This window comes from Beta vulgaris, chromosome 2 (assembly GCF_026745355.1).
Source record: "Beta vulgaris subsp. vulgaris cultivar EL10 chromosome 2, EL10.2, whole genome shotgun sequence".
In the NCBI taxonomy this organism is placed as follows: domain Eukaryota; kingdom Viridiplantae; phylum Streptophyta; class Magnoliopsida; order Caryophyllales; family Amaranthaceae; genus Beta; species Beta vulgaris.
Genome location: NC_079203.1, coordinates 13,474,516 through 13,500,306, shown reverse-complemented (window position 1 = coordinate 13,500,306; position 25,791 = coordinate 13,474,516). Strand labels below are relative to the sequence as shown.

At 37.2% G+C, this 25,791-nt stretch overlaps 1 protein-coding gene across 1 annotated transcript; it reads left to right on the top strand.

Annotated features, from left to right (window-relative positions):
- Positions 1-172: 172 nt before the first annotated feature.
- Positions 173-4,217, top strand: LOC104887300 (jasmonate-induced protein homolog). Its single transcript, XM_048639845.1, has 3 exons — positions 173-234; positions 2,889-3,285; positions 3,688-4,217. Exons 2-3 carry the CDS (start codon positions 2,893-2,895, stop codon positions 3,883-3,885), a joined length of 591 nt encoding a protein of 196 aa, XP_048495802.1. The 5' UTR covers positions 173-234; positions 2,889-2,892; the 3' UTR covers positions 3,886-4,217.
- Positions 4,218-25,791: the final 21,574 nt, after the last annotated feature.

Here is a 25,791-nt window from a genome sequence, read left to right as displayed (position 1 = left end):
GGTCTACCAATTATTGTCAATGATTTTTGTCTAAGAAACGTAGGATATGATATTATTAAAATGGTGGCCGGTGCATCATCCAAGATGGCGTTGTTAGAGTTAATAGTTTCTTGCCCTCTAGTTGCTTGCTAATTTTTAGCCTATAAATAAGGAAGGAATGGGTTCACGGAATACCACATTCATCACACTAAAATAAGTTGATAACACCAAGCATATACTTATATACTTACATAGGTATTGTACTCTCTCTTATCTGTGTAAATAAACTGTAAGTACTGTAATATTGATGATGAGTTTGAGAAATTGCATGCAATCATATACTTGTTTATGGCTATGTTTAGTTCACCTGAACTTATCTGATCTGAACTTATTTTTTCTGATCTGATCTGATCTGAACTTATTTTTTCTGATATGATCTGAACTTATTTTTTCTGATCTGATCTGATTTGATCTGATTTGATCTGAACTGATCTGATTTACAAGATCTTATCTTTTATAAAATATATTATTACTATTATATTATTACTTTGTAAATTATTATTATGCAATACATTATAATATCTTCTTTATAGTATTACTATTATTATCATTTTATTTCTATTACAACTTTTACACAACTTTTATTATTGATAATAATTATTATTATCATTATTATAAGAACAACAATAATAATTATAATCATAATAATTATTATCATTACTAAAATTAATTATATAACTCAAGTCATTAATTTATAAGAGCACTTATACAATGTTTCACACTTTCTCTTAAAAAAAAGTTTCACACTTGAGAAGTCGGCAAACTCAACTCTTTTTTTCCATAGAAAATAAAATAAGATATACAAATAACTATGACTTGAGCCAAAAAGAAATAGATATATCGTGCAACTTCAAATAGCTAGAGAGATTTGGAATTCGGTAGAAAGAGGTATACCGAATCTAAATTTATAATTTGTATCTCACACTTAGCTTATTTTGAAATGTAATCCGAACTTAGTAGTTTCGTTGTCATGAATTTGAGATATCATATTTTATATATTTCTTATTTTTGCGTCAATCTTATGTTCTTAACACGTGGCTTTTAATTTTCTATTATTTAATAACAACAAAATAACTTAATATAATATAACAATGACATTTATAATGGTAACAACAAGATTAATAATAATTACCAATATTAATAATTAATAAGTACAACGACAACAACAATAATAATTCTTTTGAACAAATGTACTAGTAAATAATAATACTCCCTTTGTATTTTTTTTATCTTTCTCACTTAGAATTTTGACACTATTCACAATTAGAGAGAATCTTTTAGATTTTTCTCAATATATAAGAAAAAATATAGTAATGTGGTTTCTTGTTTGATTCGTCTCAATTAGTACTTTATTAATATTTAATTATTATAATTTTTACTAATATGTAATGAAAGATATTTAATAGGGAAATTCCCATTGGTAACCTTGTACTTTTGCTGATTCTCACTGGTAACCTTGAATCTTTTTAAATGTCATTGGTAACCCTGTACAATATAGACATTCTCAACCATGACTTTGATGAGGAATATTCCATTAAAAAGGAAATATTCTGTTAGATTAACCCCTTAAACCATAATTAATCATCATAATTAAACCCTAAACTCAATATAGGTAAATCAGATCGTTTTTTGCAAATTCCGACCTCAAAACCGGCCCTATCCAGGGCAAAATTGACCCCTAAAATATTTTAATACCACTTTTTCTTTAATTTTTTTCATTTTTTCGTTTCTGCACGCAAATCGAGGTACGTTTGGTATGTAAATACAGGAAAATCCGATCATTTTTGCAAATTCCGGCCTCGAAACCGACCCTATAAAGGGCCAAATTGACCCCTAAAATATTTGAATATCACTTTTTTTTAAAAAATTTCATCATTTCTTTTTTGCACGTAAATCGAGGTACTTTTCAGTATGTGAATACAGGAAAATCAGATCGTTTTTTGCAGATCCCAACCTTGAAACCGATTTTATCAAGGGAAAAACTGACCCCTAAAATATTTGAACACCATTTTTTTTAATTTTTTTCATCATTTCATTTTTGCACGCAAATCGAGGTACTTTCGGTATGTAAATACACGAAATCGGATCTTTATTTTTTTTGCAAATTTCAGCCTCGAAACCGACCCTAACAAGGGTATAACTAACCCCTAAAATATTTGAATACCACTTTTTAAATTTTTTTTACATCATTTCGTTTTTGCACGCAAATCGAGGTACTTTCGATATGCAAATACATGCAAATTTTAAAAATTATTCATTAGTTAAAAACAAAATAAATTGTTAAAAATTGATATTAAAATATTTTAGGGGTATTTTTGCCTGTATTTACATACCGAAAGTCCCTCGATTTGCATGCAAAAACGAAATAATGAAAAACAAATTAAAAAATGGTATTCAAATATTTTAGGGGTCATTTTTGCCATTAATAGGGTCGTTTTCAAGGTCGGAATTTGCAAAAAACGATCCGATTGGCGTGTATTTGCGTACCGAAAGTGCCTTTTTAAATGGAATATTCCTCATCAAAGTCATGGTTGAGAATGTTTATATTGTACAGGATTACCAATGGGATTTGAAAAAATTCGAGGTTACCAGTGAGAATCAGCAAAAGTACGAGGTTACCAATGGGAATTTCCCTATTTAATAATAATAATAATGAGTTTTTAAATATAAGCATGATTTGATCTGAACTGATCTGATCTGATCTGGTCTGATCTGAACTTATTTTTTCTGATCTGATTAGATCTGAAATAAGCAAAAATAAGGTGAACTGAACATAGCCTATGTATGAACTGAAGTATACTTATTTCTTTTTTTTGTGTGTTTTCTATTTCGGTTTCATGGAGGGGCAGACAAATGGCCTCATCATTAACTATAGATGAGAAGCATGCAGCGGCAATAATTGAAATGATGGCGGAGTTGGGGACAGGCGATGATGTGCCAAACTCGGGTGATAGCGGGACGAAAGGAAAATCAGAGGCAACCACAAGGGCCTTGATGATGAATAATGGCTTCGGAAACGCTACATTTCAAGAGAAGAAAGATTGGTCTGGTTCTGTTATTGGCGCTTACCCTCCAAGTCTTGGAATGAACCGTCCAGGTAAGTATACGCACCGTGGTGTCCCTCCTAAGGATTTGAAAGGGTCCAAGGGAGCTGTGGTGTATGTTGGCTCTAATGTACAAGCTGGGCCAATTAACTCTGCATGGATCCTTGCGTGGAACGTTCCTAGAGACGGCAGTCCAAATCAGGTGACTTTACTTATTATATAAGCAGCGGCCGTTTAATCTATACAAATATATTAAAAGGCGTGCAAAAACAAGAAACTGTGCCATGTGGCGCAGAAATTGCATAGTATAGGGTTTGATCTCAAGACCTCAAGTACATATATACTAAAGTCTTAACCACTAGGCTAAGTTATATTTAGTGTTATTATCATAAAGTATTATAAATTTTTTCTTACCCGGGGCATAGCTCGGGCCTAATCACTAGTTATTATAGAAATCTTGTTCATCGAAAATAAAATTTACCTGTCATTAATTGAATAAAAGGAAATATATACTCTAAAAAAAATTACCGTAAGATACTTCAAAAGTTATTTCATGTTAGGTTGTTACAATTAATTTATTTATGTCATTTAATTTCTATTTCAGATTTATGTTAAAACTGGGCCAAACACCAAGTATGGTCAAGGTAAGGTCGATTGGGATTCAATTGAAACTAGTCTGAATAGCTCTAAGGGCGAAAGTTATTATCGTGATGATGGTACGGGAGCCGAGGCGTCTGCGAAAATTAATGCAACCGGCAATTCTCCTGGAGCTTCTGCAGTCTTTGATGTGTCTATTAACTAATCTGGATTAGCGATATATCTGTATGTACGAGTAGATATCTGATCTGCTCCTATATCATGTATCATTTCAGAGCTAAGGGTCAGTAATGGAGTCTAATGTTACCCCATTTATATATCTATATACTAGTTTTATACCGTAGTATGATGGGATGCTGTCAGGCACCCAATGTCGCTACTATAATCAATACAACTACTAGCTTATATATAATTAATAAATACTCCTTAATACCCTTAGTTATGCCTAGTGTGCTTGTTTTCTTTTCTTGTATTTTGGGGACTTCTTTGAAATTGTGAGGCAACTTATATATATACAGCAAATTTGCATTTCCTTCTTCTTTGTGTATCATCCTCGATCTTCTATTTAACAATACTTTCCTTTATAAATCTGACATTCCTTCACTCTTTTCATTATTGTCAAACTAATAAGTAAATTACAATAGTGAATTCAATGAAATCGATTACTCGTACTTAAAAGCCAGGAAATTTATTCTAACTACGGACTGCACGTACCTTTTGGTTGGATAGAATATATGTTTCGGCCTGGTTGCAAACGAGTAGGGTCCAGTCAAATTTTGCCTTTTAAGTAAGTTTGATAACAATCATTAGTGTTCGAGCTAGCACGGGTACGAACGAGCTAGTTCAAAATTGTTGTTTGAGAATCGGCTTGACATTTGTCGGAGTTTTGTTATGGTATGTGGTCATTTGTATTTTGAGATCAAAATCGAGCATCAACGAGCTAAAATTAAGCAATTTGTTAGTTTAAGTTAATTAGTAATAAGATCTACTTTACGATCGTAAGTTTGATGATTGAAACCTTTATTGGTGTCAGTTTGTTATACATTTTTTAGATTCAAATTTATCTTAGGATGTAGATGTTGTGCTAGTATAACACTCGTGTGATATACAATGTAGAAATCTCAAAATTTTAAATTTACACAAAATATAAAATATAGTTTTAATGAGTAATAGAAGACGGTTCTTGTAAAATATATATCAAAACAAAATTAATAATAGCATAATCTAATATCATAATTTTAAGATTTAGCAATTTTTTTTGACAGCCAACAAAGTTTACTCATTCAAGGCTTCCAAATCTTTCAATACATCACTATCAATTTCACTAGGAAATTCCAGTAACCATCCAATCATCTCATCCATCTGCATACACATTTTTGGCTAAAGAGTGCGCCAAATGATTCCCTTCTCTTTTGTGAAAAGAGAGAACACACAAGATATGCATGAGCTACTTAAAACAAAAAGGTTTTTAATGATTCACCCAAAATGCATAGTGTCACATTTTCCTTTCACCAAATGCTTGTACACCTGCATGTTTTCCACCTCAAGTTCCAGCACTCTAAACCAGCTTCAATTGTAGTAAGAAGAATATGTCGCACCGCTAAGGCCTCTGCCACTGCCACCTCAAACACCCATAGGACTGGTTTGCACGTTACCAGGACTACCTCCCCCATGTGGTATCTCACAACACCCCCCAGTCCAATGCTTTTGTGGTCGAAAAGTGCCGCGTTGAATTAATCTTATAGCCTCCCACAGCAGGAGCTTTCCACTTCATAGGCCATGGCGGATCATTCAAGCTCCCTTCACATCTCCTTCTCACTTCCCCCACTTCTCCTACAATAGTTAGAGCTTTCCTCCATACCTCATCTTCTCCCTATTTCTTTCTTGAAAAATTCATCAATTCCTTCACAGCCAAATCTCCCGTAGAAGAGCCTAAAAGATACTCCCCCAATGGTCTTCCTTTTACACTTTTTCCTACTTTATACACCACTCTCCAAGGGACTCTTCTACACTTTTGGTCACCTCTAAGCGTAATGGGGAGTAGCGCCAAATTCTCCTTACTTTTGGGCAGCAAACCAAAGCATGCTAAATATCCTCCATGGCATCACCACACATCGGGAAAGTAACATCAACATTCATTCCCTTTCTAGCTCGGCTCGCACGCACCGGGATCCCGTTGTTCAACACTCTCCACCCAAACATATTAACTTTCGAAAAAGCCCAACATTTGAAACTTTTTTCCATTTGAAAGCTTCGATTGAGCTTGAAGTGGAAGCACCCTCACGCTCTTTCACTATTATTAACATATTGTAGGCAAATTTCAGAGTATAACTGTCATCTTTCGAGTAACACCATGACCACTAATCGCCTACTTCATACACACTTGTCAAGATAGCCTCCACCTCTTCCCTTGAGTAGAGATTTCTCAGACGACTTTGATGCCACCTACCTTCAACAATTAATTCATTCACACTCATAGAGACACCGTCTTCGACATTTGGTCTACTAATTAATCTTTCATGAGGTAATTTTGGATCCCAGGAGTCCCTTCATACTTGTGTTGAAACCTCATTCCTAATGACACGTCGCAACCTTTTTAATAAAACTCCTCTTGCCTTAAGTATGGATTTGCAGGTTTAACTCCCCGGCACATTCTCCTTTTCCTCCAAACAAGATGTCTTAGGGAAATATTTTCCCTTCAGAACCTTTGCCATGAGTGACTCACTATTATTCAAAATTCTCCAGCCTTGTTTTGCAAGGGCCTCATCGGAAGTTTGCATAATGCGAAAGCCAAGACCCCCATCTTTTTTAGGACGGTACATTTTATCCCATACCACCCACGAAGTTTTCCTCTCTTCACCTTTTTGTCCGCAATAACCTAACCACATAATTTTTTTCAATCTCACTAAGAATCCTACTCGGAATAGAAAAATACTGCATTGCATAAGGTGGGATTGCTTGGGCAATAACTTTGATAAGAACTTCTGGATCCGCTTATGATAGGCATTTTTCCTTCTAACCTTTCCGCTTCTTCTAAACTCGATCTTGAATAATTTGAAAAATCTTCTTTTTGGAGCTCCCTATGTACCTAGGCAGCCTTAAAAGATAATATCATCTAAAGCAAATTCATCTTTGCACAATCTACATTTCGGCTAAAAGACACCTAAGATTTCTCCATATTTAATTTTTGTACGGAAGCAACTTCATAGGCACAAAGCCACTCTAAGATTCATGAATGATATAAGGAAGGACTGTTTAAGAAGATTTTCCACCACTTTCAAAATTATTTTTATACAATATATTACATATGCTTATCGTCCTAAAATCAGCTGAAAACTCACATTTTTCTTTCTTTGGGATAAGAGCAACATATACATGGTTGATGTAATCCACCTCCTCTCCTGAATTTAGAACATCTAGAGCTTTGTCAATGAAATCATGTGCCACGGTACTCCATAATTTTTGAAAAAGATTACAGACACACCATTGGATCCTGGAGCTTTTGTTGGGTGCATCTGAGCAAGCGCATCTTTGACCTCCTCCCCGCAAAAAGGTGTTACTAATATATTCACCATCTCCTCTGACATCAACTTTTCTACTTTGTTAATTAACAGAATCGGTTCAGTTTGAACCCCCGTTTGGAACAAATTTTGATAATACCCTGCCAAGACTTCAGATATCTGATCCTCATCTACATACAAATTGCCAGCTTAATCTCTAAGGCTCTGAATGTGATTCCTTGTTTTACGTTGTTTTTCCTTTGTGTGAAATAAGGAAGTGTTTGTCTCCCCACTACTAAGCCATTCCTACCGGCTTTTCTTTCTCCAATACATCTTCTCACCTTGCTTTAACTTATCTAATCGTACACCGATAGATGTCATTTGAGCTAAAGTTTCATCTGTTTGCTCGTCCCCACACAAGTTTCTCCTTCAGAGTCGTGCACGCTTTGTATTGTGCAAAATCTTCAAAATTATTTTCCCCACGAGCCTAATTATATCTATATATTTGAAATTTTTGCTGCACTATCACCTCCCAAGCCCTACGCATTTTTTCTTGGTGTTGGCCGTGACCTTATCTTTCATACACAAAAGAAGTGGGAGGTGATCGGATCTCCTTTAAGTGAGATGAGTGAAAAAGAAGCCCGCAAAAACATATTTACACTGTTGAGTAGCTAAAAGCGATTCACCTTTATTGGAGGTTATTTTTCCCTCCTCTACTGTTGTTCCAAGTGAAGGCATGACTCACATGACCTAAGTCTATGAACTGGCACTTCCTCACAACTTCCCTAAAGATCTTCATATCATGTACATTGAAGTCTTTCCCCCCTTGTTTCTCATTCACTAGAGGAAAAAACTTGAAGGGCCGCGCTTTTAGGGATACGTTTTTTAGAAAACACAACCCTTAAGTATGAAGGGTTGCAGTATCAGAAAATACATCCCTTTTGATACGAAAGGCTGCGGTTTTAAGGCCATCCGTAACCCTTTATGTGAAGGGTTGCAGTTTTGCAATTAACTGCAACCCTTTTGAAACGAATGGTTGCGGTTTTTTGACGCTCGCAACCCTTCACTAACGTGAAAGGCTACGTTTATCCAAACACCGCAACCCTTCACTTTAAGAAGGATGCGGTGAAGGGCTAAACGCAACCCTTCCTTGAATAAAAACATGCGCGCACAAGTTTTACTAAAAACTACACGAATTTCCCTCATTCACTCACTCACTAAGGCTCCGTTTGGTAGGGCGTAAAACGTTTTCCCGGAAAACTGTTTTCCTCTATTTTCAGTTTTACATTGGTTGGTTGGCAAAACAGTGTAAAAACATTTTCCCTTGGGGTAAAATTACTCTCCCAATGATGGAAAACCATTTTCCTTTCAAATTGAAGGGAAAACTATTTTCCTTCTCTCTCTTGTACACTCCTCTCACTACCTCCTTACTTTCCCTTTCATTTTAATTTCATTTCATCATTTTTTTTACATCGAACGAAACAACGGAAAACTAATTTTGGAATTGTGTTTTCCATTGTAAATTGTTTTCCATGAAAATCATTTTACACTGAAAATGTTTTACGCCCTACCAAACGGAGCCTAACTCCCACTCACTCCTCACTCACTACTTATGCTAAAATTTATCACTTACGACGAAATTAAAGTTTGGGATGATTTAACCAGATTATGTTTAAGACAATGCAACAAACGAATGCAATGGGGATCAAAGGGGATGAACACACAAAAATGGTGACGCGGAAAACCCCAATGAAGATGGGTAAAAACCGCGGGTGGATGGAGATCCACCAATCTACTATGGTTCACTGTCTCTCTTAGTGAGTGACTGACATTACAAAGATATCTATCTCTCGAGTGTTCTTCTAGTTATGTTACGTAAAAAATGACTAATGATCCTCTACTCCCTTTTGTATGCCTTTTTCTTTCCTTGGCTTTTTCTCAACGAATACATAATAAATTCACTAATTATTAAATTAATTTTGGTCCTTCAATCATGGGAGATCTTCCCCATTTATGCTCCAACGTCACAATCTATGCTCTTTAACGGTTGATTTTATGCCTCATTATGCTCCTTCCTTATTTAGAGAAACCGTTACTTCTTAGTGCTTAGCTCTAATCTTGCGTTCTCTGCTGCGTCTTTAAGTCATAGTCACTTCACCATGTCATCACGTCATCATGTCGTTGCGCCAATGTCATCCTGTCAAAAAATTCAGCCATAACAGTTTGCCCCCAATTGTTGAATCGGGGTAACACAAAGTCCATGAAACAATTGTTAAAAGACATCAGTAAATCAAATGTAATTCCTTCTAAGTTACCATGATATCAAAAATTACAATAAGAATCTTGCTTTTGTCAATTATAGAAAAAATGCTCCAAAGAAACACAAGGAAGGAAGGAAAAATATTTTTAAGCGGTTATAACAGGTAGCCCAATGGTCTCGAAGCTTAAAAGGTAGTTTTCTTTTCTAAATAGCCGTTTTAATTATAACCGTTGGCACAATCTCATGATTGCTCTTGATGACATAAATAACTCGGGCGGTTAAGGATTCTAACTTTCACTCCAACTTCATCAAATCTTTCTCTCTCCTTAAGTAAGATAGTTTCCTTAACTTCCATTATTCTCTCCACCGGGAAATCGATCACTGACACCAGGTAATTTCGCACTTTCCGTTCGTTATTTCCTTTAATTCGTGCTATTTTCCTTTCTTCTCCTACTGCTCTCATGGCGCGTAGCAGACGTAGCATTAGGACTTTTGTAAAAAATCAAGAAAAATCGAGAGGGAAAGAGAAGGTCGTAGAACAAAGGGTAGAGAATGAAGATGAACTGTCAACGATGTCAGAAGAGGACTTATTAACATTTTTAGACTTAGGGAATTTGCTCGAAAGTACTGTCATTAGGAATGCTGAGTCTGACGAACCACCGAGTCATGTCCCCCGAAATGGGTGGTGCTCTACGAGTACCCTTTTAAAATAGGCCTGAGACTTCCCTTCACCCCCCTAGCAAGGGATCTGATGCAAATTTACCAGATCAGCCCTGGACAAATTATGCCCCAAGTCTGGCGAATTCTAAGCGTCATCGACAGGGTGACGACGTCATGGGAAGAAGCCTTCACCCTCCACGACCTACTGTTACACTATGAAATTAGGGTCAAGGCGAAAAATAGAATAGCCATACATGCAAAGGCGAGGTTAGAACCTCTGGTCGGGGGAATTCAGTCAAATGACAGAGGTTGGAAAAACAGATTTGTATTTGTGAGGAGGTTGTCGCTACGGGAAGCTGGGGCATCATTGGTTAGCGGCTGGAATACCGAAGGTGTGTTTGTTTTCAATCTTTTTATGTTCACGCCATGTTGTTAACACTACTCTTACATCGTTTCTATTGCAGGTCTTAACCCTAAACTACTGTCGCATCGTGACGAGTCTCAGAGTCTTTGCGACAAATTTTTGAAAGTTTCAGAAGAAGACAGGCAGTTCAGAAGGATTCTATTTGCTTCTCAAGACAGTTGTTCATCTATGGCATCTGGTTAGTCTGTCTATTTTCTCTGATGATGATTTTTTTTATTTTTGGGTAGGACTTTACCAGGAAGAATTTCACACTAATGACTCAAACACTACTGGACAGGTTCATCTCAATCGCGTCCTAGGGGGAGTCTGGACGGGCAAGCGCTAACTGAGATGCTGCGCAAACGTAAGAGGGAGTCCTCTGCTGACGCTGCGTCCCTGTCGTCAGCGTCGACGAAGAGGGACATAGCGGTCGTCGTCCACTTGGACGATGAACATGACGTCGCGTTTAAGACGCGCAAAACTGACTTCCTGGCCCCTCCAGACAAGAGCGGGCCTTCTTATACTATGATCGTCCCCAACGACTTCATGTCGTTGGAGAGGTCCATATGGCCTGAGGCTGACAGGTTCCTTTTTCCCAGCACAATGGAAAGGATCAAGGGCCATACTCTTCCCCGCATGATGTCAGATGGGATAAAACTCCTATTCCAGGTATAGACACTCGGTTTATTTTTTGAGACACTATGCTACTATGACAATGACTTATATCTTTTAAATGACACGCATCCTCTTTTTCCTATGCAGTCGTCTCAACATCTCCAAATGGCTAAGAGAGAGATCTCGTCTCTGCTGAAGGGTAAACTATCTATGAGGCAGAGAATGGAGAAGGCGGAATCGGATGTGAAGTCCAAAGGCGCTGAGGTGGAGTCTTGGAAGAAGGCTATGGAGGATATGGGGGAAACCCTGAAGAAGAATGGAGAGGAGCTAGAAGAGATTAGGCAGAAGGCGACTAAGCTGGAAGAATATTTGCGTCGGGGGATCGCGACTCTCCAGGCAAGCGTTGACGCACAGAAGAATGAGCTGGACCTTCTCGAGGCTGAGGTGACGACTAGGGTCAGGGCTAAACTAATGTATTAGTTCTTAATGAAATAGACGGCGTCGTGGACACCACAGAAGGACATTGACCTATTCCTCTAATACATGGGGTCCATAAAGGATCTGATGGACGAGGAAGACCTGGGTGCGACGGCGGACTCTTCATCAAAAGTTGATGAGAACGCTCCGTCCTTTGCTGGGTTCATAGCGTCAGATGTGCCGCCTGACCCTGAAACTGAGAAGGAAGCCCCAGCCACTGCATTGCCAGCTGTAGCGTCAGAGGAGAAGGAAGCTGAGGAGTTAACTTTTAATCATTTTATACTCCGCCCCTTTCACTTGAACTTTTTAATCAAACTTTGTTCTAGGTCACTCAAGGGAGTGACTCTTTGTTTTGTACTTTTGGGTCATCTACGGGGGTGACCATAACTTTTATCGTTTGAACTTTTGGGTCACCTATGGGGGTGACCATTACTTTGATGCTTTTGAATTTTAACAAAGTTACTCTTGTGTCCTTACTTTGTGTCATATGCATGTGTATCAGTCGTTATTCTGACGTTCCTAGAGGATGGTCAGGCGCTTAGTAAGCCATCTTTGGTCGTTCAGACGTAACGTTTGGACTTAATAAAAGCCATCTTTGGTCGTTCAGACGTAACGTTTGGACTTAATAAAAGCCATCTTTGGTCGTTCAGACGTAACGTTTGGACTAAGTGACTTTAGAATACACATAGGAAATACATAGATACTTACGTGTGTTTGTCAGAGAGATAGATGAAATGTCGCAAGCAGTTATGACTTTGAAATGACTGTGCCCCTGTTGCAGCGTTAGCTGAGGTAATAGAGGATCATAGGACTTTATATGGTTGTAAGATGCAAGTCTGACTGTTGTCTCAAAAATCGTGGCAACGTTATTAAGATTGACGGGGGCGAGTTCCCTGAAATTCAACAACACCCAGTGAGAGAACACTATGGTCGCTAGCGACTAGCGACACAGATACAATAGTACTATCGTTTACTTCCTACATAATGAAGGAAAATAAGACGCATTACTTACCTTAAAAGAAGTATTGTTTGAGGTGTGTAGCGTTCCAGCTACGTGGCACGGAGCTTCCGTCACGTCGGACCAATTGGTAGGCTCCGTTGCCTACCACCTTACTAATTTGGTATGGACCTTCCCATTTCTGTCCTAGCTTACCAGCGTTAGCCTCTTGTATGTTCTGAAATACTTTTCTTAGGACCTAATCACCTTCGATGAAGGACTTGGCTTAGACATTTTTATTGAAACTCCTTGCGACTATTTGCTGCTGGGCCTCCATGTGTACCAATGCTGTGTCGCACAACTCTTCAATGGTATCTAGGTCGTTCAAAAGTTCATCGCAGTTCTGTCGCTCCGTCGCTAAACTACATCTTGCAGTCGGGACGCTCATTTCTGAAGGCAGGACATCCTCGTAGCCATATACTAGTGAGAACGATGTTTGTCCAGTCGCAGTGCGCGGTGTCGTGCGATTAGCCCATAAGATGGAAGGCAACGCCTCCGCCCATTTACCGTTCTTGGCTGTGAGTCGTTTCTTCAAGGAGTCAATGATCGTCTTAAGACTGGACTCAGCCTGTCCATTGGCTTGCGGATATCTTGGTGTTGACGTTAACAACGTTATGCTCCATTCGTCGCAGATACGTCTTGTCTCATTGCTAATGACTTGCGACCCATTGTCGCATACTATCTCGGACGGAACACCAAAACTGCAAATAATGTTAGTATATATAAAAGAAATCACTTCCTTGTCGCGGACCTGTTGAAAGGAACCTGCTTCAATCCACTTAGAAAAGTAGTCAGTTAGAGCCAACATAAAGACCTTCTGGCCTGGGGCTGGAGGTAACTTGCCAACTATGTCCATGCCCCATTTCATGAAAGGCCAAGGTGTTAGAGTAGCATGTAGAATCTCACAAGGTTTATGCGTCATACCTGCATGTCGCTGACAGCTATCTTATTTGGTGACATACCTTATTGCGTCTTTCTTCATCGTGGGCCAATAGTATCCCATGCGTAACACTCTATTGGACAAGCTGCGTCCTCCTGAATGATTTCCACAAGTGCCTTCATGCATGCCCTTCAGGACTTGCCCCCACTGATCCTTTTCCAACAATGCAGGTAGGGGCCTGCGGCAGATTTTTTGAACAATACTCCTTGAATGAGTATGTACCGCGACGCTTTAAACCGAATTCTGCGCGCCTCTGCCTTATTTGTTGGAAGTACATCGTTAGCAAGAAAATCATAAAGCGGTTTCGTCCAACTGACACTTACGTCCTCGACGTCAGGGTCGGTCGCAGTTGCGAGGTTACCGATATTACTGACAACCTCATGGTTGTCTTGAAGCCGTTCGGCCGTCGTCGCGACATCATCCCCGACGTTCCTAGCAACAACAAGATTAACCTGGTGAACTATAGGGACGGACGTAAACGAAATGTCCCTTAAAGAAGATCCGAGATTGGCCAATGCATCTGCCTGGGTACTCTGGTCCCTTGGTATCTGCAACATGTCAAACGAATTAAATACTTTACTTTTACGCTGAGCTATTTCTAGGTACATGGCCATTTTAGAGTCTTTTGCCGCGAATTCGCCCTTAACTTGGCTGACTATCAGCAATGAATCGATTATTTTTTTTTGTAGAAAAAAGTAATATTGCTGTGGTTTCTGGCCAAGAACCGCATCAATATTACTTTTTATTTACAGAAAAGGTAATATTGCTGCGGTTTCTGGCCCAGAACCGCAACAATATTGCCTTCTCTGTAAATAAAAAGTACATTTTCTGTAAATAAAAAGTAATATTGCTGCGGTTATGGGCCAGAAACCGCAGCAATATTACATGCCAGCAATGTTACGTGTAACCAAAAAATTATTTCCTAATACTACTACTCACTACTAAGCTTGTACACTACCGACATTATTATGGCTCCACTTTCTCACTATTTCAGTTTCAGAAAATTCCTCCTTTTCCACTTACTATTTGCTTCTACTATGTTTGCCTCTTCTACAATTCAACTAAAACCTCAAATCTTTCTTGCAAGAAGAACCTTGAAAAAACGCAGCAGCAACAAAATGATGATACTAATCTTCCTCAAATTTCACCCAAAAAAAAATCATCAACTCAATACCGAACTAAACTTATCAAACCTTCTTCCTCCATTTCTTCTTAAGTTCTAATTCATCCTCTAAAAAAAACCAAACCAAATTAATTCAATCAACCTTAACTTCTCCTAATAATAAAACCAATTCTTCTTCTAAAAATGTCGGTGCCCCAAGCTCCACTCAAATTCAACAAAATCCTCGAGTCTAGTCAAACCCAACTCTTCCCCAAAAAATAAAACCAAATTTACATCTACCCTAGTTAAGGAAATTACCAAAGTGTAATAATTCAAAAGGTACACCAGAAGTCAATTTAATCAACGACTTTTAATTTTGAAAGTTCATAGAGAATCTATCTAGCTTGCATCTCAAAACTAAGATGGAAGTATCTGTTGCTTCAAATTGGGATAGCCAAACAGTAAAGTCTGCATAAAGATGCTGCCATTTATTCGAAATCATCCAGCAGCACCATGCTTGGCACCTAATGTTGCAACAACAGCTCAAATATGGCTGAGAAACAAGAATTCATAAGAAATGGTTGATTCTCACATACATAACCAAAGCATGTCTTGCTTATGTTAGAAGATTACCAACTAAGACCCTCTAAAACTGCTTCTACTATGTTTGCCTCTTCTACAATTCAACTAAAACCTCAAATCTTTCTTGCAAGAAGAACCTTACTTGAAAAAACGCAGCAGCAACAAAATGATGATACTAATCTTCCTCAAATTTCACCCAAACTGTAGATTGTTTCATCTACTTTCTTACCATTTTCGTCCATATCTAACTTAATTGCAGGAGGTACAGGTGTAGGATAAGTTTTTGAGTCCTCCATACCATACTTTTTCAATAGCTCCTTCACATATTTCTGTTGATGTATCATTATTCCATTCTCAAGTTGTTTGATTTGTAGATCTAGGAAGAAACTTAATTACCCCATCATAGACATTTCAAATTCACTTTTCATTAGTTCAGCAAAATAATGACATAATCATTCCGTAGTTGCCCCAAAGATAATATCATCAACATAAATTTGCACAACCAATAATTATTCCCCCTTACTTTTCAGAAATAGTGTTCTATCTACTGAACCTCGTTTAAAACCATTTTCCATTAAAAATATAGATAAGCGTTCATACCAAGCTCTAGGAGCTTGCTTTAAACCATAAAGTGCTTTATCAAGTTTGAAAACATGGTTAGGAAAATTTTGATCAATGAAGCCAGGAGGTTGTTCAACATACATTGTTTCCTTCAAGTAGCCATTTAAGAAGGCAGTTTTGACATCCATCCGAAATAGTTTAATATTTTTAAAGGCTGCAAAGGATATCAAAATTCTAATACCTTCTAAACGGGCCACAAGGGCAAAGGTTTCATCATAATCAATTCCCTCTTGTTGGTTGAAGCCTTGGCACATTAGTCTAGCTTTATTTTGAACAATCATCCCACTATCATCCAACTTGTTTCAAAAAACCCATTTTGTTCCAATAACAGATTGATGAGTGGGATGAGGTTCTAAATGCCAAACTTTGTTTCTCTTAAACTGATTCAGCTCATCCTGCATGGCCAAAATCCAATCAGGGTCAGTCAATGCAATTTTATAATTAGTCGGTTCAATTTTAGATATAAAAGCATTGAAAGCACAAAAGTTATAAATAGATGAACGACTTTGAACTCCCTTTGATATGTCCGTGAGTATTAAGTCAGTAGAATGTAATCCTTGATGTTTCCATTTCTTTGGAGTGAAAGTTGCGTTCGAGGGCACAGTGCCATGCTCTGAGCGATCGTTAGTATTGTCGATTATTGGATTGCCTTCATCTTTAGTTGGTTCTTCTAAGGTTTGACCTTCGTCAATTTCAGTCATTCCTTATGTATTTTGTTCACGCTCGTCACAATCATTGATTTGTTCCTCGGACTGTGCCACGCACTGTGCTCCAGAAGCTGTCTAAGTTTGTTTTTCAATATTTTGGTTGTCTAGTGACTGCAATAGAGAAGTCTTCATCATCATCTAACTGCACATCTTGAGAGTTTTTATCAGTTTCATCAAATATGACATGAACACTCTCCTCCATACGCATTGTTCTTTTATTTTATACTTTATATGCTTTACTATGAGGAGAGTATCCTCTAAACACTGCTTCATCACTCCTTGGATCAAACTTACCCAAATTATCCTTGCCATTGTTGTGAACATAACAAGTACATCCAAAACATCTCAAGTGAGATATATTTGGTTTCCTACCTTTAACAAGTTCATATGGAGTTTTATTCAAGATGGATCATACTTTAGTTCTATTATATATGTAGCATGCATTACTTACTGCCTCGGCCCAAAAATTTCTAGGTAAGCCACTATATAATAGCATAGTTCAAGACATGTCTTCTAGAGTACGATTCATCCTTTATACAACTCTATTCTGTTGTGGTGTTCTTGGAGTAGAGAAGTTATGATCAATTCCATTGTCATTAAACTCATCTACATCAATTAAAAAGATTTTTTTTTGCGCCAACGATTCTCTCGCGGTGTACGACAAGAACACCCTCTCTTATCCTACGTCGTCCGCCATGGCAGGATGATCAAAGGCAAAAGCGAAGAAATCAGGAGGTAAGACCAGTAATAAAGACAAGAAGAAAGGTCCCGTAAGCCCAATTACAGGACAAAAACACAAATCGATGGTTGAATTGTACGAAATTGAATCTTTGATGATTCAAACCCTCGAATTTGAAAAATCGTTATCCCCTGAAAGTTCATTGAAGGAGTTGCAAAATCAATCTAGGTAGAAGGTAATGCTATCAGAATGGCTTACGATCATGAAGAAGAGTCAAGGTCGAATGGACGCCATTAATGGAGGTAAACCTCCAGCTCGAACTCTGTTGAATGATTTTGAGAAAGTTTAATCCGATGATTCAGTTATTATTAAAGAACCATCTGCAATTAAAATTGAGTTTGATGATGTTAAGGAGGAAATAGAATATTGGGAATTTGCAGTAGTGTGCTATGTTGTGGGCGCAAATCCACCTTTCCCTGTTATGGAAGGTTATCTTCGCAGAATCTAGGCAAAAAAAGGGATAGAGAAAATTGTGGCTGTTAATAAGGGGGTTTTTATTGTGAGATTTCATAATATAGAACAACGAGATGTGGTGTAAAATTCTGGTTTTCAATTTTTTGACAAGAAACCTTTCATTGTTAAACAATGGCATTCTGAGATGGATTTTCAAAAAGAGGACCTCAAAACTGTGCCGATTTGGGTTCAATTACCAGCACTAGATTTGAAATATTGGAGTGAGAGATGTTTTTTCAAATTAGTGGCTGGTATTGGAAGGCCTATCAAATTGGACCAATCCACCATTAATAAGGATAGATTACAATTTGCTCGAATTATGATTGAAACAAGGATAAATTAGGATTTTCTAGATGAAATAGTGTTTGAAATGAGAAGGGGATGGTGAGGAAGCAATGTGTGCACTATGAGTGGTGGCCTGTCAGATGTGATAAATGTGATGGTATTGGACATTCTGCTAAGCAATGTATACATAAGAAGCGGAAGAAACTAGGGGAGAAAGTGTGGGTTCAAAAGGGGAAATTTGCTCAGAAGGATGGAGATGGCTTTCAGAAGGTTGTGGGGCACATCACAAAAGTCTCTCATGTAGTAGAACCAGTTAACATAACCAATACTTTTGCTGTATTAAGCAATGAAGAGGAAGGAAGACTACAGGAGATACAGGAGGGAAAACTAATAGGGGTTGAACATGGTGAAGGGGGAGGGAGAGCCCCCTACCATGGATGGATAACATCCTATGCTGGAATGTGAGAGGGCAAAATAATAATAAAAAAAAAGCAATTAGAGGTGAGGAACTTTATTGTGAATCACAATATTAGATTGTTTAGCCTTCTAGAAACAAATATAAAAGCTCCATCTTTGGGGAACTTTTATCTAAAGGTGTGTCCTAGATGGTGTATTACCACAAATAATATGTGGCATGGTAGTGGGATAATAATACTAGGTTGGCATCCAACTGCAGTTCATGTAAATGTCCTTTTTAGCTCAAGTCAGATTATTCATGCTGAATCCAGATCATAAATGGTTGCAAAAAGTTCTTTTGCTCTTTTGTTTATGGATTGAATGATAGAAAAGGAAGAGAAAGTCTATGGAAGGACTTAGTGGCTCTTGATATAAGTGATAAGCCTTGGCTAATCATGGGTGAGTTTAATGCCATCATGAGTACAGATTGTATAGGACTTCCTATTAGGGTAAAGGAAATTGCAGATAAGAAGGGTTGTATGGATAGATGTAGAATGGTGGAAGTGAAGTCTTGTGGATAGTATTATACATGGAATAATAAACAAGAGGACATGAGTAGGGTCTTTTGTAAACTTGATAGGGTGATGGGGAATGATGCCTGGCTCACAGATTGGCCTCTATCAGAAGTTACAATATTTCCAGTAGGGGAGTATGACCATTATCCCTTGATTATTAGATCCTTTCTAGACAGTGGCAAGAAAAAACCTTTTAGGTTTTTTAATATGTGGTGCTTGGCTGAGGAATTCACCACAATTGTGAATAATGTCTGGTAGCAGCAAGTTCAGGGGACTAAAATGTTCCAAGTGGTGAGCAAACTGAAATTACTGAAGAAAGAATTAAAGCTCTTGAATAAGGCTCAGTATGGTGATGTATCAGAACAATATGCACTGATATATAACACTATGATTGATGCACAAAGAGACAAGCATAATCATCCAGAAGATCTGAGATTGAGAAGTCAAGAAAAGGAGGCAAGGGAAGCTTATCATGTGGCTCATAGAAACTATACAAGTTTCTTAAGTCAAAAAGCTAAAGTGAGATGGCTTACAGAAGGTGATGACGACACAAAGCTATTTCATCAGAGTATCAAACTCAAGCGCATTCATAATAGAATAAACACAATAAGGAAGGAAGATGGAACCTGGGCAAATACATCTGTTGAAGTAGTGGATGCTTTTGTGGAATTCTATCAATCTGTGTTGGGCAGTAGGAATGCAGTGAAGAAAATTGAACCAGCTATCATAGCAAAAGGTAGTGCCTTGTCTACTCAGCAGCAAATGGATCTCACTTTGAAGCTCTTGAAAGAGATTAATGTGACTGCCATCACTTTAATCCCTAAAATAAAGTGTCCAGCTGCAGTGGGGGATTTTCGACCTATTGCTTGGTTTTCTGTATTGTATAAAACAATCACTAAGATGATTTGCACAAAGTTGAGCAGAGTCCTCCTTGAGGTAATTTCTCCTAGTCAAGGGGCTTTTATTAAGAAGTATAATAAGCAACATTCTTCTTTGTCAAGATCTGGTTAAGAGATTTGGCAATAGAAGGAGCCAAGTCAAAGGGCTCATGATGAAGGTAGACTTGAGAAAAGCTTATGACTCCATTGAGTGGGAGTTTGTAAAAGATCTGTTAGTGGCTTTGAAGTTTCCTGAACACTTCATTCAATGCAGAATGGAGTGTATTTCTACTCCCAAATTCACTCTTTCAATCAATGGGAGTCCTGAAGGTTACTTTGAAGCAAAGAGGGGGCTAAGACAAGGGGACCCAATGTTTCCCTTGCTCTTTGTTCTATATATGGACTACTTGACTAGAATTCTGACATACATTGGAGAGCTGCAGGAGTTCAAGTTTTCTACTGGCTGTTCAGCAATGAAGATGAATCATCTATGCTTTGCAGATGATTTACTTCTCTTTTGCAAAGGTGAAGCCAAATCAGCTTATTTACTACTCCAAGGCATTAAGCTGTTCACTGAGTCATCTGGTTTGCAAGCAAATAAAAGCAAATAAGCTTTGTACATCACAGCCATAGCAGAAGATGTGATGATGAGAATTTCTCAATTTTCTAGGTTTGCAAGGGAAAGCTTGCCTTTCAGATATCTTGGGGTTCCCATAAGCTCCAAGAAGATCAAAGCATGAGATTGTGAAGCCTTGATTGAAAAAATGACACAAAGAATTAGAGTGTGGAGTACAAGGAACTTGTCCTTTGCTGGGAGAGCTCAACTGGTTAATTCAGTTCTCATGAGTATCCATTGTTATTGGGCTCAAATTTTTGTTTTACCTGGATTAGTATTAAACAAGATCAATGAATGTTGTAGACACTTCTTGTGGAGTGGAAAAGCTATAAGTGAGAAGATTGGGCATGTCAGATGGGATAAGATATGCTCTCCTAAAAAGAATGGGGGCCTGGGGATGAGAAACATTAAACTCTGGAATATAGCAGCAGTAGGGAAGCTAGTATGGCATATTGGGGTTCAGAAAGATGAATTGTGGGTTAGGTGGGTGCATTCAGTATATATTAAGAATGCTAATTGGTGGTCCTATCAACCACCAACTGGAGCTAGCTGGATAATGAAATGCCTATGCAAAACCAAAACTGAATTGCAGTCACTAGGTATGCATCAATGGAGTAATGATAGAAGCTATTCTATAAGTAAAGTTATGAAGAGCTCATTGCTTATGACCCCAGGTGCCATGGGCAAAAGGCATATGGAATAGAAAGTCTCTTCCCAAGCATAGATTCATTGCTTGGTTAGGCATTATGTCCAGATTAAGAACAAAGGAGAAGTTGTTCCAATATCATATCAGTCAAGATAACAAGTGTTATATATGTGGGAATGCAGTGGAGTCACATGACCATCTCTTCTTTAACTGTGTGTTTAGTAAGAGATTGTTGGCTGGTTTGCTTTAGTGGATAGGTAGCTGACAGAAGAAAGACTTTAAGTCAGTGGATAAGGTGGATTAGAAGTGGTTATTCTGGGACTAAGATGAGGAAGCAGGTCCTATATGCTACAATTGTTGCTGCTGTGTACCAGATATGGAAGGCTAATAATGAATCTTACTGGTTAGATAAAGTTCCTAAAAGAGAATGTATAGTTAAACTCATTCAATATACTGTAAAGCAACGAATATATCTCTGTAAATCTGTAAAGTGGAGTAGTAGGGATATAGATTGGATTGAAGCATTGTAATTAGAGGAGATAATATGGGCCAGGAATGGCCCTGTTGGTGTCCCAGTCCTTATGAGGATGTAGGGTGTACTTTGGTGCTTTATTGGTGATATAAACTTACTCATTTACCAAAAACAAAAATTCCATTGTCATTGCAAAATTTCTCGAAATATGTATTTTCAAACTCAGTGCCATGATCAGTTCGAACAGATAATAATTTACAGTTTGTTTGATTCTGAACTTTTCGAATATAAACTAGAAACACATCAAACGTTTCATCTTTGCCACCAAGATATAAATTCCATACAAATCTAGAAAAATCATCAACAAATACTAATACATATTTGCTACCACCTCTACTCCTTACACGCATTGGACCACACAGATCCATATGAATTAATTACAGTGGCTTAAAGGTGCTAACAAATGTTTTTGACTTAAAAGATGATCGAACATGTTTGCATCTAGCACAAGCATTACAAATTGCTTCGCAATCAATGTTTATAGATGGTAGGCCATCAACTAAATCCATTTTTCTGAATTTGTTAAGCAGTCTAGCACTAACATGTCCAAGTCTTTTATGCCAAAGTAGAGGGTTTTCTTGTAAAGCACTCATGTATGAAATTTTATCATTAGGTAAGGTGTTTAGACAAGTTATGTAAATATTATTTAACCTCTTACCTTCCAAGATTAATTCCAGAGTGTCCTTCTTAATGATTTTGCACATATTAGCTTGAAACTCAACAAGATTACCTCGAACACACAACTGTGATATGCTTAACAAATTGTGTTTTAGACCATTTATCAGCATTACATTTTCGATGGAGTGTGTTAGGGATTTTCCAACATTTCCTATTCCAATTATTTCTCCCTTTTTGTTATCGCCAAATGTAACATACCCTCTGTTGTGGGCTACTAGTGAGAGGAATTGAGATTTATCACCAGTCATGTGTCTTGAGCAACCACTGTCGAGATACCGTAGACTGCTTCCTCTCACGCTTACCTGCAAAAGAATCACTTGTTAGTTTTAGGAACCCAGATTTGCTTGGGTCCCTTTTTCTTTCATTGAGCGTCTAATATGTCTTTCCTAACCCATATTTGAGTAACATGTCTAACATTCTTTGCAATTCATTTTTTCTTTATGCTACAGTCATCAATTAGGTCACCATTATTTCCACAAAAGGTGCAAATTAGATATTCAGGTAGATCCATGTATTTTCTCTTTCGAAAGTCTATTTCAAAGGTTCTGGCACAGTGCCATACACTGTGTTGCTGACCAGTATATCCTAATCCAGTTTTGCTCATGTTTGTTTCTGGTGCTTGTTAAGTAATTTAGAGCATTCATTCCATTAGTCCACTTTTCATGCATCTTTCGAGCAATGGATAGTTGTGATTCCAAGAATTTGACTGAGATATTTAAATCACTACTTCTTTTTCTAGAAATTTCTAAATCTTTTTTAACTTTGTCCAGTTCTTCACTTATTTTAGCATCACTAGGCAGCATTAGTGGAACAATCCTAGATTTCTTGTCTTGAATTCTTAAGTTCAACTAACTCATGATTTAATGTTTCAATTTTTTTTTCAAGACTCGATTTTTTAGCTTCGAATACAGTGGATGGCACTGTGTCATTTACGATGTTATTAGCAAGAGATTTCTCTTGTTTTAGTTTATTTATCTCTATGTCTTTCTCATCCAACCTTTTCATCAGTTCTTATTTTCTTTCAATAATTCCTTATATTCTTGTTCTAGTCCAGTCTTTTGCTTGGTCAAGTTTTTTATTTCCCTTTTCATGATATCAAAATTATCATTCATGTTTTGGCAATCATCAATCACGTTTCCAAGCAAGGTGACAAGTTGATTTTTTGAAAGAAGATGAATTGAGGGTTTTAAGGATGTTAGGCTTACCTCACTGTCTTCCACTTCTTCTAGAGAGTTCGAATATTTAGCCATCAAGCATAGCTGTAAGTCATCCTGGCCCAGTGTCGTCTTCAGTGTTGTCTGCACATCATTCAGACATAGTTTGGCCTCGTGGCACTAAGCTACGCTCTGTTCTTCATCAGAATCCGAATATCCCCAAACTGCAGCAATCATAGTTCTCTTGAATTCTTTCTTAGACTGCTCTCGTTTTTCATTAGGCTTTTCATCATCCCATAGGGGACATTCTTTAAGCCTGTGATCTAACTCACCACACTTGAAACAACCAAAGTTAGTAGCACTTTTCTTAGGGTTGGAAGTAGTACCCTTAGCTTTAAAGTTTCCACTTCTTCTGAAATTGTTGTTCCTGTTCTTTTTGATAAAATTTGAAACTTTCTAGTGAAGAACGCTACCTCATCATCACTATCACTATCTTCAGTTTCTACTTCAGTTTTCAAGGCTAACCCTTTATTCTTAGGTTCATTAGTTTTAGAATCTAAAATCAATTCATTAGTCATTAATAAGCCAATTAGTTGTTCTAGTGAGAGTTTAGTTAAGTCTTTAGCCTCTTGATAGCAGTTATTTTAGGAAGCCATCTATTTGTTAAACTCCTTAACACTTTTCCTAGAGAACGCAATTCATTAGTGATTAAAGTGAATCTAGTGAACATCTCCATAATAGATTCGTCCTTATTCATAGTAAACAGTTCATATTGTTGGACAAGCAAATCTATTCTTGATTGTTTTTACTCATTCGTACATTCATGGGCCAACTCGAGTGTGTCCCATATTTCCTTAGTAGTAGTACAAGCCGAGATTATTGAATATTCATTAGGTCCAATTCCATATTCGATAATACTCATGGCTTTGAAATTTTTTTCGGCTTTTGCATAATCGACCGAATTGTAGTCATCTTCATCCTTGTCGACCATTTTTCTTTCAGCATCTTTGACTTGGATAAGAATAGGTCATGCTCTTATGATTCTCCAGCACTCATAACCTGAACCTTGAATGTAGATTCTCATCCTTGTCTTCCACCATCCATAATCCTTTCCATTGAAAGTAGGACACTTGGAGTGCCTATCCCGAGAGTCATCTTGTGTATTCATGATTTCTATTCTCTAGAGATTAGTCTTACGAGAATAGCCTTCTCTGATACCACTTGTTGGAACACAAGGTGACACTCAAGAAGGGTGGGTTGAATTGAGTGACGAAATTTAATCGATTTTCGCAAAATCTCTGTTATGGCACAGTGCCCGGCACTGTGCGAAATAATCGTAAATCTCTGATTCGAGTTTTTGCGAAAACTAAAACTAAAACTAAAAATATGTGAAATTGATACGCAAACACAAGATATAACGTGATTCAATCTCACCTCTGAGATCTACGTCCACACGAAACAAAACTCTTTATTTCTTTGAATCTTAAAATATCAACCTCTTGATACAATAAGACTCCCCCACTACTAACCCTAGTAGTGCTAACCAACCCTTAACTCTAAGCGTTGTCACTCTCTATAATAATGAAATTACAGAAAGAAAAGATCCTCAAACGTGTGCTTCTTATTCAAGTAATTTTGAGGACAATTACAATCGTATAATAGTTATTCAAAACTGACTCGAACAAGTGCTATAATCTGTGCCTTAGGAAATTGTTTTCAGCTCTTAATATCTTCGATTTTTCTCTCTGAAAACGTGAGTTATGAGAATGAATTATAAACCCTCTTATAGTACATAGATTGGAAGAAAAATCCTTCAAAACATATTTATCTTTTACTCATTAATTTAAGGGATAAGCCTTTTCTTTTTAGAAAATAAACTTTATCCTTTTTCATCTTTATCTTCAATTCTAAAAAGATAACTTTTCCTTAAATCAATGTTTATCTATATTTTAAATAACCAATATATTTTCTTTATATCTCACACTCTTTTATTATCTTAAATTATTTTTCTAAAAGTAATTTTCAAAATCTTATTCTTTAAAAAACTGTTTTACACGTTTTTATCAAAAACACGTTTTAATGAAAAATTCTTTTATATAAAACGTTTTTATTAAAACTTTGTCATTTTTCATAAACTTGTTTTTCGAATGTTAATTTCCTATTATATAGGCATATAATATTAACATAATTATTTATTTCCTTAACTCTAAGAAAATAATAATTATACTAATTTTATATTTCTATATTTAGCACATAGTATATCACCTAGTTCAAGTACATTACACTTTGCATAAA